General features: G+C 44.3%; 1 protein-coding gene across 1 annotated transcript in view; it reads right to left on the bottom strand.

Moving 5' to 3' along the window:
- Positions 1-3,257: 3,257 nt before the first annotated feature.
- SPTSSA (serine palmitoyltransferase small subunit A) overlaps positions 3,258-19,343 on the bottom strand; it is a 38,681-nt gene continuing 22,595 nt past the window's right edge. Inside the window, exon 2 of the mRNA XM_002717941.6 lies at positions 3,258-4,290. Within this exon, the coding sequence (XP_002717987.2) occupies positions 4,187-4,290 (104 nt within the window). The 3' untranslated portion in view covers positions 3,258-4,186. The remainder of the gene's footprint in view (positions 4,291-19,343) is intronic.

Genomic DNA, 19,343 nt, shown 5'->3' with positions numbered 1-19,343 from the left:
CCAAACAAATTTACTTGCAGAAGTAGCTGCCAGTGTGCCCATGGAGACACATGGCAGAAGGCACCGTCAGTGCGCTGGGCCTTTTCATATCTCAGGGTGGATCAGGGGTCTGGAGGAGAAGTGGAGGCCAAGGCACAGAGGTGGGTTTCAAACCTGGGGAAGAATGAAGAGGGCAGGGGAGGGAACAACTCAGGGTGTGAGACTGGATTAATCAGTCTCTTGAAAAGATGCTGGAGAAATTCCAGATTTGAAAGGATGCAGGGGTAAGGGGTAAATTCCACTTTTGTTTGTTTTCAGGCAAGGAGCTAGAATGGCTGAGGCTTATGTCCCTGTTCCATCAATCTACACTAGCTGTATTCAGCTTTTCCTGTCTCCAATGCACCTCAGGGATATCAGGCGTCCAGTTGTCAGTGGTTCTCTATGGAGGACAAGGAAGAAAGGTCAAATTCAAACATAAATTTGAGAAAAAAAAATCCAACTTAAATCCTCATATTCATTATCTTGCTTGAAATACAAATACAGCTCAGATAACCATAATCATTTTCAACTACTTCAAAACCAAGCAATACCCTCACTCCTATCTAATTGTGATGATATATGAAATCTTTTAAACATACTGTTATGGGGTAGGTATTATGGCATAGTGGGTAAAGCCACCACCTGCAGTGCCAGCATCCCATATGGATGCTGGTTTGAGACTCAGCTGTTCCACTTTCAATCCAGCTCCCTGATAATGCACCTGGGAGAGCAGCAAAAGATGGTCCAAATCCTTGGGCACCTGCACCTACATGGGAGACCTGGATGGAGTTCCTGGCTCCTGGCACCTGGCTTTGGATCAGTCCAGCTCCAGCCACTGTGGACATTTGAAGAGTGAACCAGAGCATGGAAGACCTCTCTCTCTCTGCTTCTGCCTCTGCCTCTCTGTAACTCTGCCTTTCAAATAATCTTTTTTCTAAGATTTATTTATTTATTTATTTGAAAGGCAGAGCTACAGAGAGGCAGAGGCAAAGAAAAAGAGAGACCGAACAAGCAAGTGAGCAAGCGAGCGAGCTGGAATCCAAATCCAGAAGCCTGGAGCTTCTTCAGGTCTCCCACATGGGTGCAGGGGCCCACAAACTTGGGTTATCTTCCACTGCGTTCCCAGGCCATAAGCAGAGAGCTGGATAGGATGTGGAGCAGCCAGGACTCAAATCGGTGTCCATATGGGATGCCACTGCTACCGGCAGTAGCTTTACCCACTACACCACAGCATCAGTCCCTACATAATCTTAAAAAAAAAAAAAGATACTGTCATGAACTAAACAGGACGTGGCTCCTCTCTCACTGTCCACTCTGCCTGTCAAAAATAAAAAATAAAAAAATAAAAGAGCTGATCTCACAGAAGTAGAGAGAACAGCAGTGGTTACAAGAGCCTGGAAAGGGTGGTGGGGAGGGGTGTGGTCAGAGGGTGGCTAACAGGTACAGGTACAGTAACCTCTGTTCTAGCCTACAGCAGGACAACAATGGCTAACAACTATCTCAAAAGAGCTAAAGAGGATTTTGAATGTTCCCAACATAAAAAAACAGCAGATGTCTGAGATGATAGGTATGTCAATTACCCTGATCTCATCATCACACACTGTATATATGTTTCAAGATGTCCTGCTGTACCCCATAAATATGTACAATTACTAAATGTCAAATAAAATTCTAAAAATACCTTTTAAAATACCCTCACCACAAAAAAAAAAAAAAAACTTTTTAAAAAATCTGTCAACCATGCTAAAGGAAAAAGGGATCCATCTTTACATTCTTTCTGTAGAAAATTCCATCAGGTAATTAGTGTTACACAGAGAGATGTTCAAAGAGTACACCACCAGGGCTGGTGCTGTGGTTTACTGGGTAAAGCCACCACCTGCAGTGCTGGCATCCCATATGGGTGCCAGTTCAAGTCCCAACTGCTCCACTTCTGATCCAGCTCTCTGCTGTGGCCTGGGAAAGCAGTAGAACATGGCCCAAGTCCTGGGGCCTCTGCATCAGCGCATCTCCGGCTGTTGCAGCCATTTGGGGAGTGAAACTGTGGATGGAAGATCTTGATCTCTCTCTCTGCTTCTGCCTTTCTGTAACTCTGCCTTTCAAATAAGATAGATAAATCTTTAAAAAAGAGAAAGATTATTTCACCAAAGAACATTTTTTAAAGTATTATAGAGATGTTAAACAATTATTCTTTTTTTTTGGGGGGGGGGACACTTGGGGCCAAAATATATATTTTTTCTTTTTTTTTTTTTTTTAAGATTTTATTTATTTGACAGGTAGAGTTACAGACAGTGAGAGAGAGAGGCAGAGAGAAACGTCTTCCATCCGCTGGGTCACCCCTAGGTGGCCACAACGGCCAGAGCTACACCAATCCGAAGCCAAGAGCTTCTTTTGGATCTCCCAAGCAGGGAGACCAAGCACTTGGGCCATGTGCCACTTCTTTCCCAGGCCACAGCAGAGAGCTGGATCAGAAGAGGAGCAGCCGGGACTAGAACCAGCACCCACATGGGATGACGGTGCCGAAGGCAGAGGATTAATCTACTGCACCACAGCACCAGCCCTAAATATCTACACTTTTAAAAATCAATAAACTTATGCTGGAAGGCATGTTAAAATATATGCTCAAGTTGTTGATTTTTCTTAATTAGCAACTATTTTTAATATTAACTTTTTTTTTTTTTTTTTTTTTTTTGGCAGGCAGAGTGGACAGTGAGAGAGAGAGACAGAGAGAAAGGTCTTCCTTTGCCGTTGGTTCACCCTCCAATGGCCGCCGCGGCCGGCGCACCGCGCTGATCCGATGGCAGGAGCCAGGAGCCAGGTGCTTTTCCTGGTCTCCCATGGGGTGCAGGGCCCAAGCACCTGGGCCATCCTCCACTGCACTCCCTGGCCACAGCAGAGGGCTGGCCTGGAAGAGGGGCAACCGGGACAGAATCCGGTGCCCCGACCGGGACTAGAACCTGGTGTGCCGGCGCCGCTAGGCGGAGGATTAGCCTAGTGAGCCGCGGCGCCGGCTATTTTTAATATTAACTTTTTAAGATATACTTACCGTTTACATGATCCTCTACTGCAATCAATTCAGAAATATGAACACTAGATCAATATTTAACCACCAAGGAAAAAATATACTGCTATATCAGCTGATTTTTTCTCTCTGAATTTAATGAGTTTACATCCAAAAAATTAGTCATTTTACATTTAAGGAATAAAAATCTTTAAAAAAAACAATACAAAGAGTGAAAGGATTTTAACCAAGTTCACACTTCTTTTTACTATGGTTTTTAACAACAAATCATCGCATCATATCTTATTTCAATGTGCAAATGCATTTGCAGCACCCATTACAATCACAAAATTAAACTTAAGGAAGTACACTGTTAATAGTGGCCCCAAGAGGAAACTGATTGACCATCTGTTAAAAACTCTACAGTATATAAGCATTATATACCAATGCTACTTAACCAACTTCTGTCACGAGGACCGTCACTCATTTTCTGGAAACAAGTCCACATAAGCATTAAATATTTAAAAGGTGAAATGTTCCTTATCTTAACTTTAGAAAGATCTTTTCTTTTTCAGTGTTAAGAAACACTTTAATAGTTTTAAAGCAAAAGCTGTTAAGAGTCTAGATAGCTAAAACTGTACTCCTGAGTTCAAGCTTACAGGTAAGTCTTTTGTAAGTAATTCCCAATAAAATATCCTCCCTGCCCCATTCCCCCGCCCCAAATCTGGTATGGTTTCTTACAAAACTTTGGTCAAGAGTAGAAATATGTCCAGGCAGATGTATATGCCATACAATAGCAAGAACAGTAAAGCCCAACTAATGACTCTGGGTTTTAAAAAATAGAAGGCAATTAAAATGTACTCAAAGTTACATTAAGAAAAGCTCTCACGGGGTAATATTGAAACAGTCACAAAGGTTAAGAAAATACTGATATCAAAGTACAAATGACTACAATGTTAAAATAGACAAAAATTACTATACAAGAGCCTCTTTTAAAATTAAAAATAAAGAACACAACACATGAGTCAGGATGATTTTCCTGTTCTACTCATGAATTTTAGTCTTTACAAGGTTGGTTATGTTGACAACTAGTAGAGTTTCTTATGACATCGGATGAAGTCTCATGCCAGCTTCGTAGGGTGGGTCTTCTGGATCCTGCTCACATCCTGGTCACTGTACAACTTCAAAGTAGTGCAATATCGCCATGATGTGCTGGGGCATGAAGACGTATCCCGTGTACAGGGCCATTCCCACGACGGAAACCAGCATGGAATCTGAGGTCATCTTGTTAAGGAAACTTATCATTTTTTCTTGACTCAATCAAAAGTTTTTCAACAATACCTTTTTTTTAATTTCTATTTCTCTGAACAGCAGACACAGAGCCAGAGAAGGACCTCTCCCATCCACTGGTTCATTCCCCCAAATGCCAATCAGCAGCCAAGAGTAGGATAAAACAAAGCCAAGAGCCAGAAACTAAATCCAGATTTTCCATGTGGGTGGCAGGAACCCGGCCACTTAGGCCATCATTACTACCTGCTAGAGTGCATATTAGCAGGAAGCTGGAATCGAGAGTGGATCTGGGACTGAGACACAAGTACTCCAACATGGAGTACAGGTGTCCCAAGCAGCATCTGCACTGCTGAGCCAAATGTCCACCCCTCAACAACTGTTCCGTGTTGAAGTACCCATTCACTCAGTCTTTTCTCACATAGAGCAAGTATTTATAAAGGACTGATAGCAACAGGAAGGACAATGCAAGCCACTAACAACCATGGCTAGCACCATTCCAAGTTTTTAAGTTCTATTTATTTTTATTTACTTGGAAGACAGAGCAAGAGAGAGAGAGACAAAGAGTAAATGTTCTCCCATCTACTGGTTGGTGTACTCCCTCAAAAGCCTGTAACAGCTAGGTCTGGACCAAGCCAAAACTAAGAGCCAAGCATTCCGACTGGGTCTCCCAAGTGGGTGGCAGGGACCCAAGAACTTGAGCCATCACAGGCTGCCTCCCAGGGTATGCATTAGCAGAAGCTGGATCAGAAGCAGAGCTAAGAATTCTATCCCAGGCACTGCAGTATGCAGTGTGAGTGTCCCAGAAGGTGGCTTTACCCACTGCATCACAATGCCCAACCCCATTCTCAGTTTGTTTTTTTTTTTCCCTAAGTTCTTTTGTCTTTACCACCACTGTAAAAAGCAGGAATCATTCTCCCTAATGCAGTTGAAAAGATCATTTGTTTAAAATTAACCATAAAAAGTGACTGTTCAGTCTAAGAAACAAATGTATAAGAATAAAATTCTATTTAATGGCTGTAAAAGGCCTACCAACTTAATAAAAATGTATAACCCAAGAATTTTAGATTTAGACTCAAATGTGGATAAAAGAATACACTTTAGGGTCAAAGCTAAAATCAACCATATCCTAGTTTAGTGACACATAAAATAATAGCACTTTCTACAATTAAATATTATTATCACTATTAAATCTTATTACTAATATCAGAACTATTTCTAACAACTTCAAGTAAAAACATCCTGAAAACATAAACAATAATCATTCTCCACACTGTCCTTCCTTTTCTTTCCAAAAGGAATTGAAACTGTATTTAGGAGTTTACTCCAAGAGGGTGGAGTAGGGAGGGAGCTTACTGCTCTAGTCTAGGAGAAGATAGTTTTAAAAAAGTGGAGAGAGTGTAATCTCAGAGAAGCGTTAGAAAGAAAATGGCAGAGGAAACTCTACCAAAATTAGAGGGACATGTTGGGCCTATGTGGAGGGCATGGACACCCACAACTTGGGATTCTAGCAGCCAAGAGCCTACCCAGCAGCTGAGAGCCTACGCACCAGTGCTGGAAAGTGAGGTGAGACCAGACTGCAGCATCCCCAGCCACTGGCGATAAAGTTGCAGGAAGAGCCTAGAGGGAACCCAGCTTGGAGTCCTGTGGGAGATAGTGTACCTGCCAAACTAGAGAAGAAAAAAATTAAATTAAATTAAGTTAAATTAAATAAAGGACAGACATATTTCTCTCTTTTCAATCGCTTTACAATGATGTCCTACAACAAGCCGATAGAGCAGGCACCACTTTGGACATACGTAACAGCTGCACCAGCTCGTGTCCATGCCCAGCAACCAGCCAAGTGGAGACTCCTGACTTTGATAGGGAGAACTAACAGGGAGCTGGGTGCTCATGACAGTGTGAGTCTTCCGGCGCCGTGGCTCAATAGGCTAATCCTCCACCTAGCGGCGCCGGCACACTGGGTTCTAGTCCCGGTTGGGGCGCCAGATTCTGTCCCGGTTGCCCCTCTTCCAGGCCAGTTCTCTGCTGTGGCCAGGGAGTGCAGTGGAGGATGGCCCAAGTGCTTGGGCCCTGCACCCATGGGAGACCAGAAGCACCTGGCTCCTGCCATTGGATCAGCGCGGTGCGCCGGCCGCAGTGCACCGGCCGTGGCGGCCATTGGAGGGTGAACCAACGGCAAAGGAAGACCTTTCTCTCTGTCTCTCTCTCTCACTCTCCACTCTGCCTGTCAAAAAAAAAAAAAAAAAAAAAAACACTGAGGGTGTGTGGGAGGACCCACAGTGGGAGACTCCACACGCTCAGGGTTTCCTGGTTACCTGATGAAAGACATTGCTGAGGACTCTGAACTTACACCATAGACTGCACAGATCCTTTGTGTGGTCCTTGGGACAGAGCGGATGAATATTATACCCACTCGGGGTAGCATTCAGGTACTGGTCTCCTTTGAGGAGACGAGCTCAGCTGAGCAGAATAAATTTCACTTCTGATTAAAAAAAAAGAGAGAGGAAGATTTACCACACCAAACCTGGGTGTGTCACCTCAAACATGCCCTTAACCTTGGAGAACTGATCAGAGCTCCCTGGCCACACCCACCCATTACAAACCTGTAGAGATTCACTGAAAGCAGACGTTCCACTTACCTATAGAGCCTCAGTACAAAGATAAAAGCCACCACAATGAAAGAAAGAGAGAGAGAGAGAGAGAGAGAAGAAGGGAGGAAGGGAGGGAGGGAGGAACAAGTATCTCCACAAATGCCAAATAACAAATGCACAAATTCAAGAAACAAGAATAAGGAAGAAAACATGATGCCCCCAAAAGAACATTTTTTTTTTTGACTGGCAGAGTGGACACTGAGAGAGAGAGACAGAGAGAAAGGTCTTCCTTTTGCCGTTGGTTCACCCTCCAATGGCCGCCACGGCCGGCGCACTGCAGCCAGTGCACTGCGCTGATCCAATGGCAGGAGCCAGGTACTTATCCTGTCTCCCATGGGGTGCAGGGCCCAAGTACTTGGGCCATCCTCCACTGCACTCCCTGGCCACAGCAGAGAGCTGGCCTGGAAGAGGGGCAACCGGGACAGAATCCGGCGCCCCAACTGGGACTAGAACCCAGTGTGCCGGCGCCGCAAGGCGGAGGATTAGCCTAGTGAGCCGCGGCGCCGGCGCAGAACACTTCAATATTAGATTGTGAAGATGATGAGATGGAAGAAATGCAAGACATGGAATTTAAAATATTGATCATAAGATTTCACGGAAGTAATCAGAGGGGCTGGTGCTGTTGCGTAGTGAGTAAAACCATCGCCTGCAGTGCTGGCATCCCATATGGGCACCGGTTTAAGTCCCAGCTGCTCTACTTCTGATCCAGCTCTCTGCTATGGCCTGGGAAAACAATAGAAGACGGCTCAACTCCTTGGGCCCCTGCACCCCAAGGGGAGAACTCGAAGAAGTTCCAGGCTCTTGGCTTCAGATCAGCTCAGCTCCAGCCATTGCAGCCAATTGAGGAGTGAACCAGCAGATGGAAGACCTCTATCTCTCTCTGCCTCTCCTTCTCTGTCTGTGTAACTTGGAATTTCAAATAAATAAATAAATCTTTAAAAAAAAAAAAGTAATAAGAAGCAAATGCACAAACAACTGAAATCCATATAGGACATGAAAGATAAATTTCTCCCACGAAATTGAGATCTTAGAGAGAAATCAAAATGAAATGAAATCAAGGGCTGGCACTGTGGGCATAGCAGGTAAAGCCACTGCTCACAGTGCCAGCATCCCATATGGGCGCCAGTTCAAGTCCCAGCTGCTCTACTTCTGATCCAGTGTGGGGAGCAAACCGGACTAGACTGAGTTACTGGAATTAAGACTTATTCTATGCATCTGCTCTCCCACAATATGGCGCTGGGAGAGAAGTAAACAGCTTCCGCACAGCTGCCTCCAGTTCAGCTAATAAACTGTAGGACTTGCTCCTGATTGGAGGAGAGCAGCGTACTCGGCGTGTGGGCAGCCGAGTTAGGATTGGCGGAGGAGGACTATAAAGGAGGAGAGAGACGGCATGCACGGGGAACATCTATGAGGAACATCTAAGGGGAACATCTAGTTGAAGGAACACCTGTGCAGCCCCCAGAGAGCCGGCCGGCGGTGTGCCACTCCCCTGCGGAAGTGGGGAATGTGGCCAGGGGGAACGGCCCTTCCACGGAGGTGGAAGGGATAGTAGCCAACCCGGGAAGAACCAGCAGCAAACCCGGGGAGGGCCGAGCAGACGAAAGAACAGCGCAGGGTCCTGTGTCGTTCCTCCGCGAAGAGGGGGAGCGACATAATGGTGCCATGACTCGGATATGAAGCCTAGGCAGGGCTTAGTGTCGTTCCTCCATGAAGAGGGGGAGCGACAATCCAGCTCTTTGCTATGGCCTTGCAGAAGCAGCAGAAGATGGTCCAACTCTTTAGGCCCCTGCACCCCTACACAGGAGACCTGGAAGAAGCTCCTGGCTCCTGGCTTCGGAAAGCTCAGTTCTAGCTGTTGTGGCCAGCTGAGGAGTGAACCAGCAGATAGAAGACCGACCTCTCTCTCTCTCTCCCTCCCTCCCTCCCTCCCTCCCTCTCTTTCTGCTTCTCCTTCTCTCTGTGTAACTCTTTCAGATAAATAAATAAATCTTTAAAAAAAAAAAGAAATTAATTCAATAGAACAAATAAAAACTACAGTTGATAGCCTTAGCAAAAGAAAGAATATCAGACTTAGAAGACAAAGCATAGGAAATTACACAGTCAAACCAAAGGCAAGAAGAGGAAATTAGAAAACTAAAAATCACTGTTGGGAATCTACAGGATACTATAAAATGACCCAAGTTACAGGTTCTAGGAATTCTGAAGGCATGGAAAGACAGAAAGGATTAGAAGGCCTTTTTAGTGAAACAATAACAGAAAACTTCCCTAATTTGGAGAAAGAAAGGGACATCCAAGTACAGGAAGCACACAGAACTCCTAATAGACATGACCAGAAAAGATCCTCGCCACAACACATTGTACTCAAACTAACCACAGTAAAACATACAGAGAAGATTCTGAAATGTACATGAGATAAATGTCAGATTACTTTCACAGAATCCCTGACTAGACTCACAGCAGACTTCTCATCAGAAATCCTACAGGCTGAGAAAAAAAACTGTTACCCCAAAATATTATACCTTGCAAAGATATTTATGAATGAAGGTGAAATAAAGACATCCCATAACAAACAGAAATTCAAAAAATTTGTCACCACCCAATCAGCCCTACAAAAGATGCTTAAGGATGTGTTGTACACAGAAACACAGAAACATGGTCATCACTATGAAAGAACGTAAAGGAAGAAAAACTCTTAGCAAAAGTTTAAAGGAAATTCAAAGTAAAAAAATAGGAATATTTTTGGGAAAATGGCAGGGCAAAGGCATTACTTATCAATAGTCACCTTGAATGTAAATGGCCTCAACTCCCGAGTTAAAGACACAAACTAGCTGAATGGATTAAAAAACAAAACCCTAAGTCTGGCGCCATGGCTCAATAGGCTAATCCTCTGCCCTGCAGTGCTGGCACACTGGGTTCTAGTCCCGGTCGGGGTGCCAGATTCTGTCCTGGTTGCCCCTCTTCCAGGCCAGCTCTCTGCTGTGGCCAGGGAGTGCAGTGGAGGATGGCCAAAGTGCTTGGGCCCTGCACCCACATGGGAGACCAGGATAAATACCTGGCTCCTGGCTTAGGATCAGCACAATGCACTGGCCGCGGCCTCTCTGTCTCTCTCTCTCTCACTGTCCACTCTGCCTGTCAAAAATTAAAAAAAAAAAAAAACCTACTATTTGCTGCCTACAAGAAACACATCACATCTCACCAACAAAGATGCATGCAGACTGAAAGTGAAATGATGGAAGAAGATATTCCATGCCAACAGAAATCAAAAAAGAGCTGGTGTAGCCATCCTAATATCAGACAAAATAGACTTTAACAAAAAAACTGTTAAAATAAACAAAGAAGGGCACTATGTAATGATTAAGGAATCAATTCAACAGGAAGATGTAACTATTATAAATGCACATTCACCAAGGCCAGTGCCACAGCTCACTAGGCTAATCCTCTGCCTGCAGCACTGGCACCCCAGGTTCTAGTCCCGGTTGGGGCACTGGATTCTGTCCCAGTTGCTCCTCTTCCAGTCTAGCTCTCTGCTGTGGCCCGGGAGGGCAGTGGAGGATGGCCCAGGTCCTTGGGCCCTGCACCCGCATGGGAGACCAGGAGGAAGCACCTGGCTCCTGGCTTCAGATTGGCACAGCATGCCAAACGCAACACACTGGCCATAGCGGCCACTTGGGGAGTGAACCAATGGAAAAAAGGAAGACCTTTCTCTCTGTCTCTTTCTCTCTCACTGTCTAACTCTGCCTGTCAAAAAAAAAAAAATGTATATGCACCAAATTACAGGGCACCTAGCTATTTAAAAGAAATGGTAAGGGGCCGCTGCTGTGGTGCAGCAGGTTAAAGCCCTGGCCTGAAGTGCCAGCATTCCATATGGGTGCTGGTTCAAGTCCCCACTGCTCCTCTAAAGCAGTAGAAGATGGCCAAGTTCTTGGGCCCCTGCACCCATGTGGGAGATGAGAAGAAGCTCCTGGCTTCAGATCAGCACAGCTCCAGCCATTGTGGCCATCTGGCGAGTGCACCAGTGGATGGAAGACCTCTCTCTCTGTCTCTATCTCTCTCTGTAACTCTTTCAAATAAATAAAATAAATAATCTTTAAAAAAATGGTAAGGGATTTAAAGGGAGACTTAGACTCCAATACAATAGTAATGGGGGACTTCAATACTACACATTCAGCAATAGACAGAATAACCAGACAGAAAATCAGCAAGGAAACAGTAGATTTAATCGACACTATAGACCAACTGGGCTGGCGCCACAGCTCACTAGGCTAATCCTCTGCCTGTGGCGCCAGCACACCTGGTTCTAGTCCTGGTTAGGGCTCCAGATTCTGTCCTGGTTGCCCCTCTTCCAGTCCAGCTCTCTGCTGTGGCCCAGGAGTGCAGTGGAGGATGGCCCAGGTCCTTGGGCCCTGCACCAGCATGGGAGACCAGGAGAAGCACCTGGCTCCTGGCTTCAGATCAGTGTGGTACACTGGTTGCATCGCACTGGCTGCAGCAGCAATTGGGGGATGAACCAACGGGAAAAGGAAGACCTTTCTTTCTGTCTCTCTCTTTCACTGTCCACTCTGTCAAAAAAAATTAAAAAAGAAAAAAAAATTAGACCAAATGGACCTAACAGATGTCTACAGAACTTTTCATCCTTCAGTTGCAAAATACACATTCTTCTCAGCAGTGTATGGAACTTTCTCTGGAATTGACCACATACTAGGCCATAAAGCAAGTCTCAGCAAATTCAACAAAATCAAAATCATACCATGCATCTTCTCGGACCACAGTGGAATGAAGCTGGAAATCAGCAACTGAGGAATCTCTAGAACATATGCAAACATATGGAGACTAAACAACATGCTCCTAAATGAACAGTGGGTCATAGAAGAAATCAAAAGAGAAATCAAAAACTTTCTGGAAACAAATGAAGATGACAACACATCAAAACTTATGGGCTATAGCAAAAGCAGTGTTAAGAAGAAAGTTTATAGCAACTGATGTCTACATCAAGAAATTGTAAAGGCACCAAATAAATGAGCTGTCAATGCATCAAGGATCTAGAAAAAAAAGAGCAAACCAAACCCAAAAGAAGTAGGAGAAAAGAATAATTAAAATTAAAGAATAAATCAACAAAATTAAATTCAAAAAAGCAATACAAAAGATCAGCAAAAGGAAGAGCTAGTTTTTTGAAAAAATAAACAAAATTGACACAGCATTGGCCCAACTATACAAAAAAGGAGAGAAAGCCCAAATCAATAAAATTAGAGATGAAAAAGGAAATGTAACAATAGACACCACAGAAATAAAAAATCGTCAGAAATTACTACAACAGCTATATGCCAACAAACTGGGAACCCTGAAGAAATGGAGAGATTCCTGGACACATAGAACCTACCTAAATTGAGCCATAAGACACAGAAAATCTAAACATACCATTAACCAAGATGGAAATTGAATCAGTTATAATGGCCCTCCCAACAAAGAAAAGGCACGACCAGATGGCTTCACTGCTGAATTCTAACAGACAATTAAAAATGAACTAACTCCAATTCTTCCCAAGTTATTCAAAACAATTGAAAGGGAGGGAATCCTCCCAAATTGTTTCTATGATAGCATCACCTTAATTCCTGAACCTGAAAAAGATGCAACAGAGAAAGAGAATTACAGACCAATTTCCCTGATGAACATAGATGCAAAAATACTCAACAAAATTCTAGCCATTAGAATCCAACAAGCTCGGCCGGCGCCACGGCTCACTAGGCTAATCCTCCGCCTAGCGGCGCCGGCACACCCGGTTCTAATCCCAGTTGGGGCGCCAGATTCTGTCCCGGTTGCCCCTCTTCCAGGCCAGCTCTCTGCTGTGGCCAGGGAGTGCAGTGGAGGATGGCCCAGGTGCTTGGGCCCTGCACCCCATGGGAGACCAGGAAAAGCACCTGGCTCCTGGCTCCTGCCATCGGATCAGCGTGGTGCGCCAGCCGCAGCGCGCCAGCCGCGGCGGCCATTGGAGGGTGAACCAACGGCAAAGGAAGACCTTTCTCTCTGTCTCTCTCTCTCACTGTCCACTCTGCATGTCAAAAAAAAAAAAAAAAAAAAAAAAAAAAAAAGAATCCAACAAGCTCATCCACCCAGACCAAGTGGGATTTATCCGTTGTATGCAAGGATGGTTCAGCATTCACAAATCAATCAATGTGATACATCACATTAATAAACTGCTGAACAAAAATCATATGATTATCTCAATAGATGCAGAGAAAGCATTTGATAAAATACTCTTTCATGATGAAAACTCTAAGCAAATTAAGTATAGAAGCAACATTCCTCAACACAATCAAGGCAATTTATGACAAATCCATGGCCAGCATCATATTGAAAGGGGAAAAGTTGGAAACATTCCCACCGAATTCTGGTACCAGACAGAGATACCCACTCTCACCATTGCTATTCAGCATAGCGCTGGAGGTTTTAACCAGAGCCATTAGGCAAGAAAAAGAAGAAAAGAAATCAAACAGATACAAATTTGGGAGGAAGAAGTCAAACTACCCCTATTTGCAGATGAGATGATTCTATATATAGGCAATCCAAAAGCCTCCACTAAGAGACTATTGGAACTCATGAAAGAGTTTGGTAAAGTAGCAGGATACAAAATCAATACACAAAAATCAACAGCCTTTGTATACACAGACAATGCCATGGCTGAGAAAGAACTTCTAAAATCAATCCCATTCACAATAACTACAAAAACAATCAAATACCTTGGAATAAATTTAACCAAGGATGTCAAAGATCTCTACAATGAAAATTACAAAACATTAAAGAAAGAAATAGAAGAAGATACAAGAAAATGGAAAAATCTTCCATGTTCATGGACTGGAAGAATCAATATCATCAAAATGTCCATTCTTCTGAAAGCAACTTACAGATTCAATGCAATACCAATCAAAATACCAAAGACATTCTTAGATCTCAAAAAAATGATGCTGAAATTCATATGGAGTCACAAAAGACCTCGAATAGCTAAAGCAATCTTATACAACAAAAACAAAGCCAGAGGCATCACAATACCAGATTTCAAGACATACTACAAGGCAGTTGTAATCAAAACAGCCTGGTACTGGTACAAAAATAGAAGGATAGACCAATGGAACAGAATAGAAACACCAGAAATCAATCCAAACATCTACAACCAACTTATATTTGATCAAAGAGCTAAAACCAAACCCTGGAGCAAGGACAGTCTCTTCAACAAATGGTGCTGGGAAAACTGGATTTCCACATACAAAAGTATGAAGCAAGACCTCTACCTTACACTTTACCCAAAAATCTATTCAACATGGATTAAAGATCTAAATCTATGATCCAACACCATAAAATTATTAGAGAACATTGAGGAAACCCTGTAAGACATTGGCACAGGCAAAAGAATTCTTGGAAAAGAACCCAGAGGCACAGGCAGACAAAGCCAAAATTAACAAATGGGATTACTTCAAATTGAGAAGTTTCTGTATGGCAAAAGAAACAGGAAAGTGAAGAGGCAATCCATAGAATGGGAGAAATTATTTGCAAATTATTCGACTGATAAAGGATTAATAAACAGAATCTACAAAGAGATCAAGAAACTCCACAACAACAAAACGAAGAACCCAGTTAAGAGATGTACCAAGGACTTAAACAGACATTTTTCAAAAAAAGAAATCCAAATGGCCAACAGACATACGAAAAAATGCTCAGTGCTGGCACCGCGGCTCACTTGGCTAATCCTCTGCCTGTGGCGCCGGAACCCCGGGTTCTAGTCCCGGTTGGGGAGCTAGATTCTGTCCTGGTTGCCCCTCTTCCAGTCCAGCTCTCTGCTGTGGCCCAGGAGTGCAGTGGAGGATGGCCCAAGTGCCCAAGTGCTTGGGCCCTGCACCTGTGGGAGACCAGGAGGAAGCATCTGACTCCTGGCTTCGGATAGGCGCAGCCCGCAGGCCATAGCAGCCATTTGGGGGGTGAACCAACGGAAAAGGAAGACCTTTCTCTCTGTCTCTCTCTCTCTCACTGATAACTCTGCCTGTCCAAAAATTTAAAAAAAAAAAAAATGTTCAGGATCACTAGCTGTCAGGGAAATTCAAATCAAAATCACAATGAGGTTTCACCTCACTCTGGTTAGATTGACATTTTTTTTTTCTTTTTGACTGGCAGAGTGGACAGTGAGAGAGAGAGAGACAGAAAGGTCTTCCTTTGCCATTGGTTCACCATCCAATGGCCGCCGCGGCCAGCGCACTGCAGCCGGAGCACCGCGCTGATCCGATGGCAGGAGCCAGGTATTTATCCTGGTCTCCCATGGGGTGCAGGGCCCAAGCACTTGGGCCATCCTCCACTGCACTCCCTGGCCACAGCAGAGAGCTGGCCTGGAAGAGGGGCAACCGGGACAGAATCCGGCGCCCCGACCAGGACTAGAACCTGGTGTGCCAGCGCCGCAAGGCGGAGGATTAGCCTACTGAGCCGCGGCGCCGGCCAGATTGACTTTCATAGAGAAGCTCCTGGCTTCTGATCGGTGCAGCTCCAGCCGTGGCGGCCATCTGGGGAGTGAACCAGCGGATGGAAGACCTCTCTGTCTCTGTAACTCTGGCTTTCAAATACATAAAATAAATCTTTAAAGAAAAAAATCTAAAAGCCCATCAATGGAAGACTGGATAAAGAAACTATGGGATATGTACTCTATGGAATACTACACAGCAATAAAAAAAAAATCCAGTCATTTGCAACAAAATGGATGTATCTGGAAAACATCATACTTAATGAAACAAGCCAGTTTCAAAGGGACAAATACCATTGTTCTCCCTGATCTGTAACAAATAACAGAGCACCTAAAAGGAAACCTGTAGGGGCCGGCACTACTGCGTAATGGGTAAAGCCATCACCTGCAGTGCTGGCATCCCATATGGGTACTGGTTCAAGTCCCGGCTGCTCCACTTCCAATCCAGCTCTTGGCTGTGGCCTGGGAGAGCAGTAAAAGATGGCCCAAGTCCTTGGGTCCCTGCACCCACATGGGAGACCCTGAGGAAGCTCCTGGCTCCTGGCTTCAGATCGGTGCAGCTCTGGCCATTGCAGCCAATAGGGGAGTGAACCAGTGGATGGAAGACCTCTCTCTCTCTCTCTCTCTCTCTTCTCTCTCTCTCTCTCTCTGCCTCTCCTTCTCTTTGTGTAACTCTTTCAAATAAATAAATAAATCTTTAAAAAAAAAAAAAAGGAAACCTGTAGAAGCGAAATTGACACTATGAGAAGCAACGACTTGAAGAGCCCTTGTCTTGACTGTAGAGAAACAGTTTAATTTTTTAATATTTTTTCTACCTAATACCATTGGTTGAACTCTTTACTTAACATAGAATTAATCATAGGTGTATAAAGCCAATTTAAAAATAGATCCCAGTAAAAAATAAAAGTGAGAATAAGAGAGGGAAGAACTGTACAGTTCAGCACAAATTTCCACAGACTCACTCCTAAGGGTAAAGCTAAAAATTTGTCATGGGACTCCAAATCCCATTAAGCTAGTTGGCAGGAATGCCAACTTACATGTTAAAGTTATCATATTAAGAGTGTAATTGATCATATAAATAGGATTAAGTTTCAAAGGGATCACATAAATAAGACATAGTGTCTGGTAATAACAACAGATAGAATTAAAAAGGAGAGAATGTTCCAACATGGGAAGCAGTCCACACAGCAGACTCATAGAATGACAAACACCCTAAACAGTACTCTGACCTCAGAATTGGCCCTTAAGGCATTCAATCTGGCTAAAAAGCTTATGAGAGCATTTCAGGCATGGAAAGCCAAGACACTGTGGCAAAAAATGTTCCACATGAAGGATCTCTATAAGTGAAACCCCAGTGGAAAGAAGGGGCCATCAAAGAAGGAGGAACTTTTCTCCAAAGGGAGGAGAGAACTTCCACTTTGCTTATGGCCCTGCCTAAATAATGAGTTTGTGGACTCAAAAGGCTGCCAAAGCCTTGGCAACTCATGTCAAGACCCTTGGGTGATCACTGACATCATAAATAAGAGTGTTAATTGTTAAATCAACAAGAGTCAGTGTGCACTTACTCCCCATGTAGGACCTCTGTCCTTAATCAATTGTACTATGAAAATTGTAAAACTTGTTATCTTTTTTTTTAAGATTTATTTTTTATTTATTTGAAAGACAGAGTTACAGAGAGAGGTAGATACAGAGAAAGAGGTCTTCCATCTGCTGATTCACTCCCCAGATGGCCGCAACGACCAGAGCTGCGATGGTCTGAAGCCAAGAGCCAGGAGCCTCTTCTGGGTCTCCCATGTGGGTGCAGGGGCCCAAGCACTTGGGCCATCTTCTACTGCTATCCCAGGCCATAGCAGAGAGCTGGATTGGAAGAAGAGCAGCCATAACTAAAACGGACGCCCATATGGGATACTAGCACTTCAGGCCAGGGCGTTAACCCGCTGCGCCACAGCACTGGCCCTAAACTTGTTTTCAAACAGTACTTTATACTTTGTATGTGTGCGTGGGGTGGGGGGTGCAAATTGTTGAAATCTTTACTTAGTATAGAGTTGGTCTTTTGTACATAAAGTTAATTAAAAATGAATCTTAATGAAGAATGGGATGGGAGAGGGAGTAGCTGGTGAGACGAGAGTGGGGGTGGGAGGAAGAACCACTGTATTCTTAAATCTGTACCTATGAAAATTAGATTCATTAAATAAAAGCTTTCTGGAAGGAAGGGAGGGAGGGAGGGGAGGAGGGAGGGAGGGAGGGAGGGACTATATTTGAGGGTCCTCCAAAAGTTCATGGAAAATTCATATAATGAAAGAAATATGGGGCCGACGCTGTGGCACAGAAGGTAAAGCTGCCACCTGCAGTGCCAGAATCCCATATGGGTGCCAGTTTGAGTACCAACTGCTCTACTTCCAATTCAGCTCTCTGCTATGGCCTGGGACAGCAGTTGAAGACAGCACAAATCTTGGGGTCCCTAAACCTACATGGGAGACCCAGAAGAAGCTCCTGGCTCCTGGCTTTGGATTGGCACAGCTCTGGCCATTGCAGCCAATTGGGGAGTGAACTAGTGGATGGAAGACCTCTCTCTCTTCTCTCCCCCCCCCCTTCTCTCTGCCTCTGCTTCTCTCTGTGTGTAACTCTTTCAGATAAATAAATCTCAGAAGAAAGGGGGGAGGGAGGGAGGGAGGGAAAGGAAGAAAAAGAGAGGCGAGGCAAATGTGAGGCTTGGTACTGTGGCATGGTGGGTAAAGCCACTACCTTCAATGCCAACATCCTACATGGGTGCCAGTTCAAGTCCCAGCTACTCCACTTCCAATCCAGCTCCCTGCTAACGTGCCTGGGAAAGCAGCAGAAAATGACCCAAGCTCTTTGGCCCCTGCACACACATGGGAACCCCAGAAGAGGCTCCTGGCTCCTGGCTTTGGCCTGGCTCAGCCCTGTTTGGGGAATGAACCAGTGAATGCAAGATATCTCTATCTCTCTCTCTCTCTCTCTCCCTCCCTCCCTCCCTACCTCCCTCCCTCTCTCTTTCTCTCTCTGCCTAACTTTGCTTTTCAAATAAGTAAATAAATCTTTAAAAAAAAAAAAAAAAAAAAACATGGACTTCAAAATGTTTTAAACCAAAATAAGGGGCTGGCGCTGTGGTGCAGTGGGTTAACGCCCTTGGCCTGAAGCGCCAGCATCCCATATGGGCGTCAGTTCAAGACCCAGCTGCTCCTCTTCCCATCCAGCTCTCTGCTATGGCCTAGGAAAGTCGTAGAAGATGGTCCAAGTCCTTGTATGGTCCAAGTATAGAGTTGGTCTTCTGTACATAAAGTGGGCCCCTGCACCCACGTGGGAGACCTGGAAGAAGCTCCTGGCTCCTGGCTTTGGATCGGTGCAGCTCCGGCCATTGAGGCAAATTGGGGAGTGAACTTTTGGATGGAAGACCTCTTTCTCTCTCTCTCTGCATAACTCTGACTTTCAAATAAATAAATAAGTCTTAAAAAAACTTATTTTTTAATTCCATTTTTCCACAATCTTTCTTGAAGTCCCCTTATATGCAAGAGGAACCCCCCCAAACACAGGGCCACACAAAACACTGCTAACATAAAATCTAAAGGCTTTTGACTTTGCTGAGTCACATAACCATGCTAAGAGAACTACATGCTTCTGAACTAGGGTACGTTTCATTAACTCATTATACTCACATTCTCTCTCCCCACCACTCTTTTTCTTCCTCCCTCCCTCCCTCCCTCCCTCTCTCTCCCTCTCCCTCTCTCTCTTTCATGCCATTCAGCTCTACATACTACTATTCCTATAATCTTACATTCTTTTACGAGAAGATAGGGCTTAAATAAACAATGTGCTACCAATATTTGTACAACAGTTCAGGTGGCAAATCTCTTTCACATACCATTAT

The sequence above is a fragment of the Oryctolagus cuniculus genome, chromosome 12 (assembly GCF_051225735.1).
Source record: "Oryctolagus cuniculus isolate XC-2025 breed Fujian yellow rabbit chromosome 12, ASM5122573v1, whole genome shotgun sequence".
Lineage (NCBI taxonomy): Eukaryota > Metazoa > Chordata > Mammalia > Lagomorpha > Leporidae > Oryctolagus > Oryctolagus cuniculus.
Note: the sequence above shows the minus strand (reverse complement) of the source record. Positions and strands in the feature narration are given on the sequence as shown.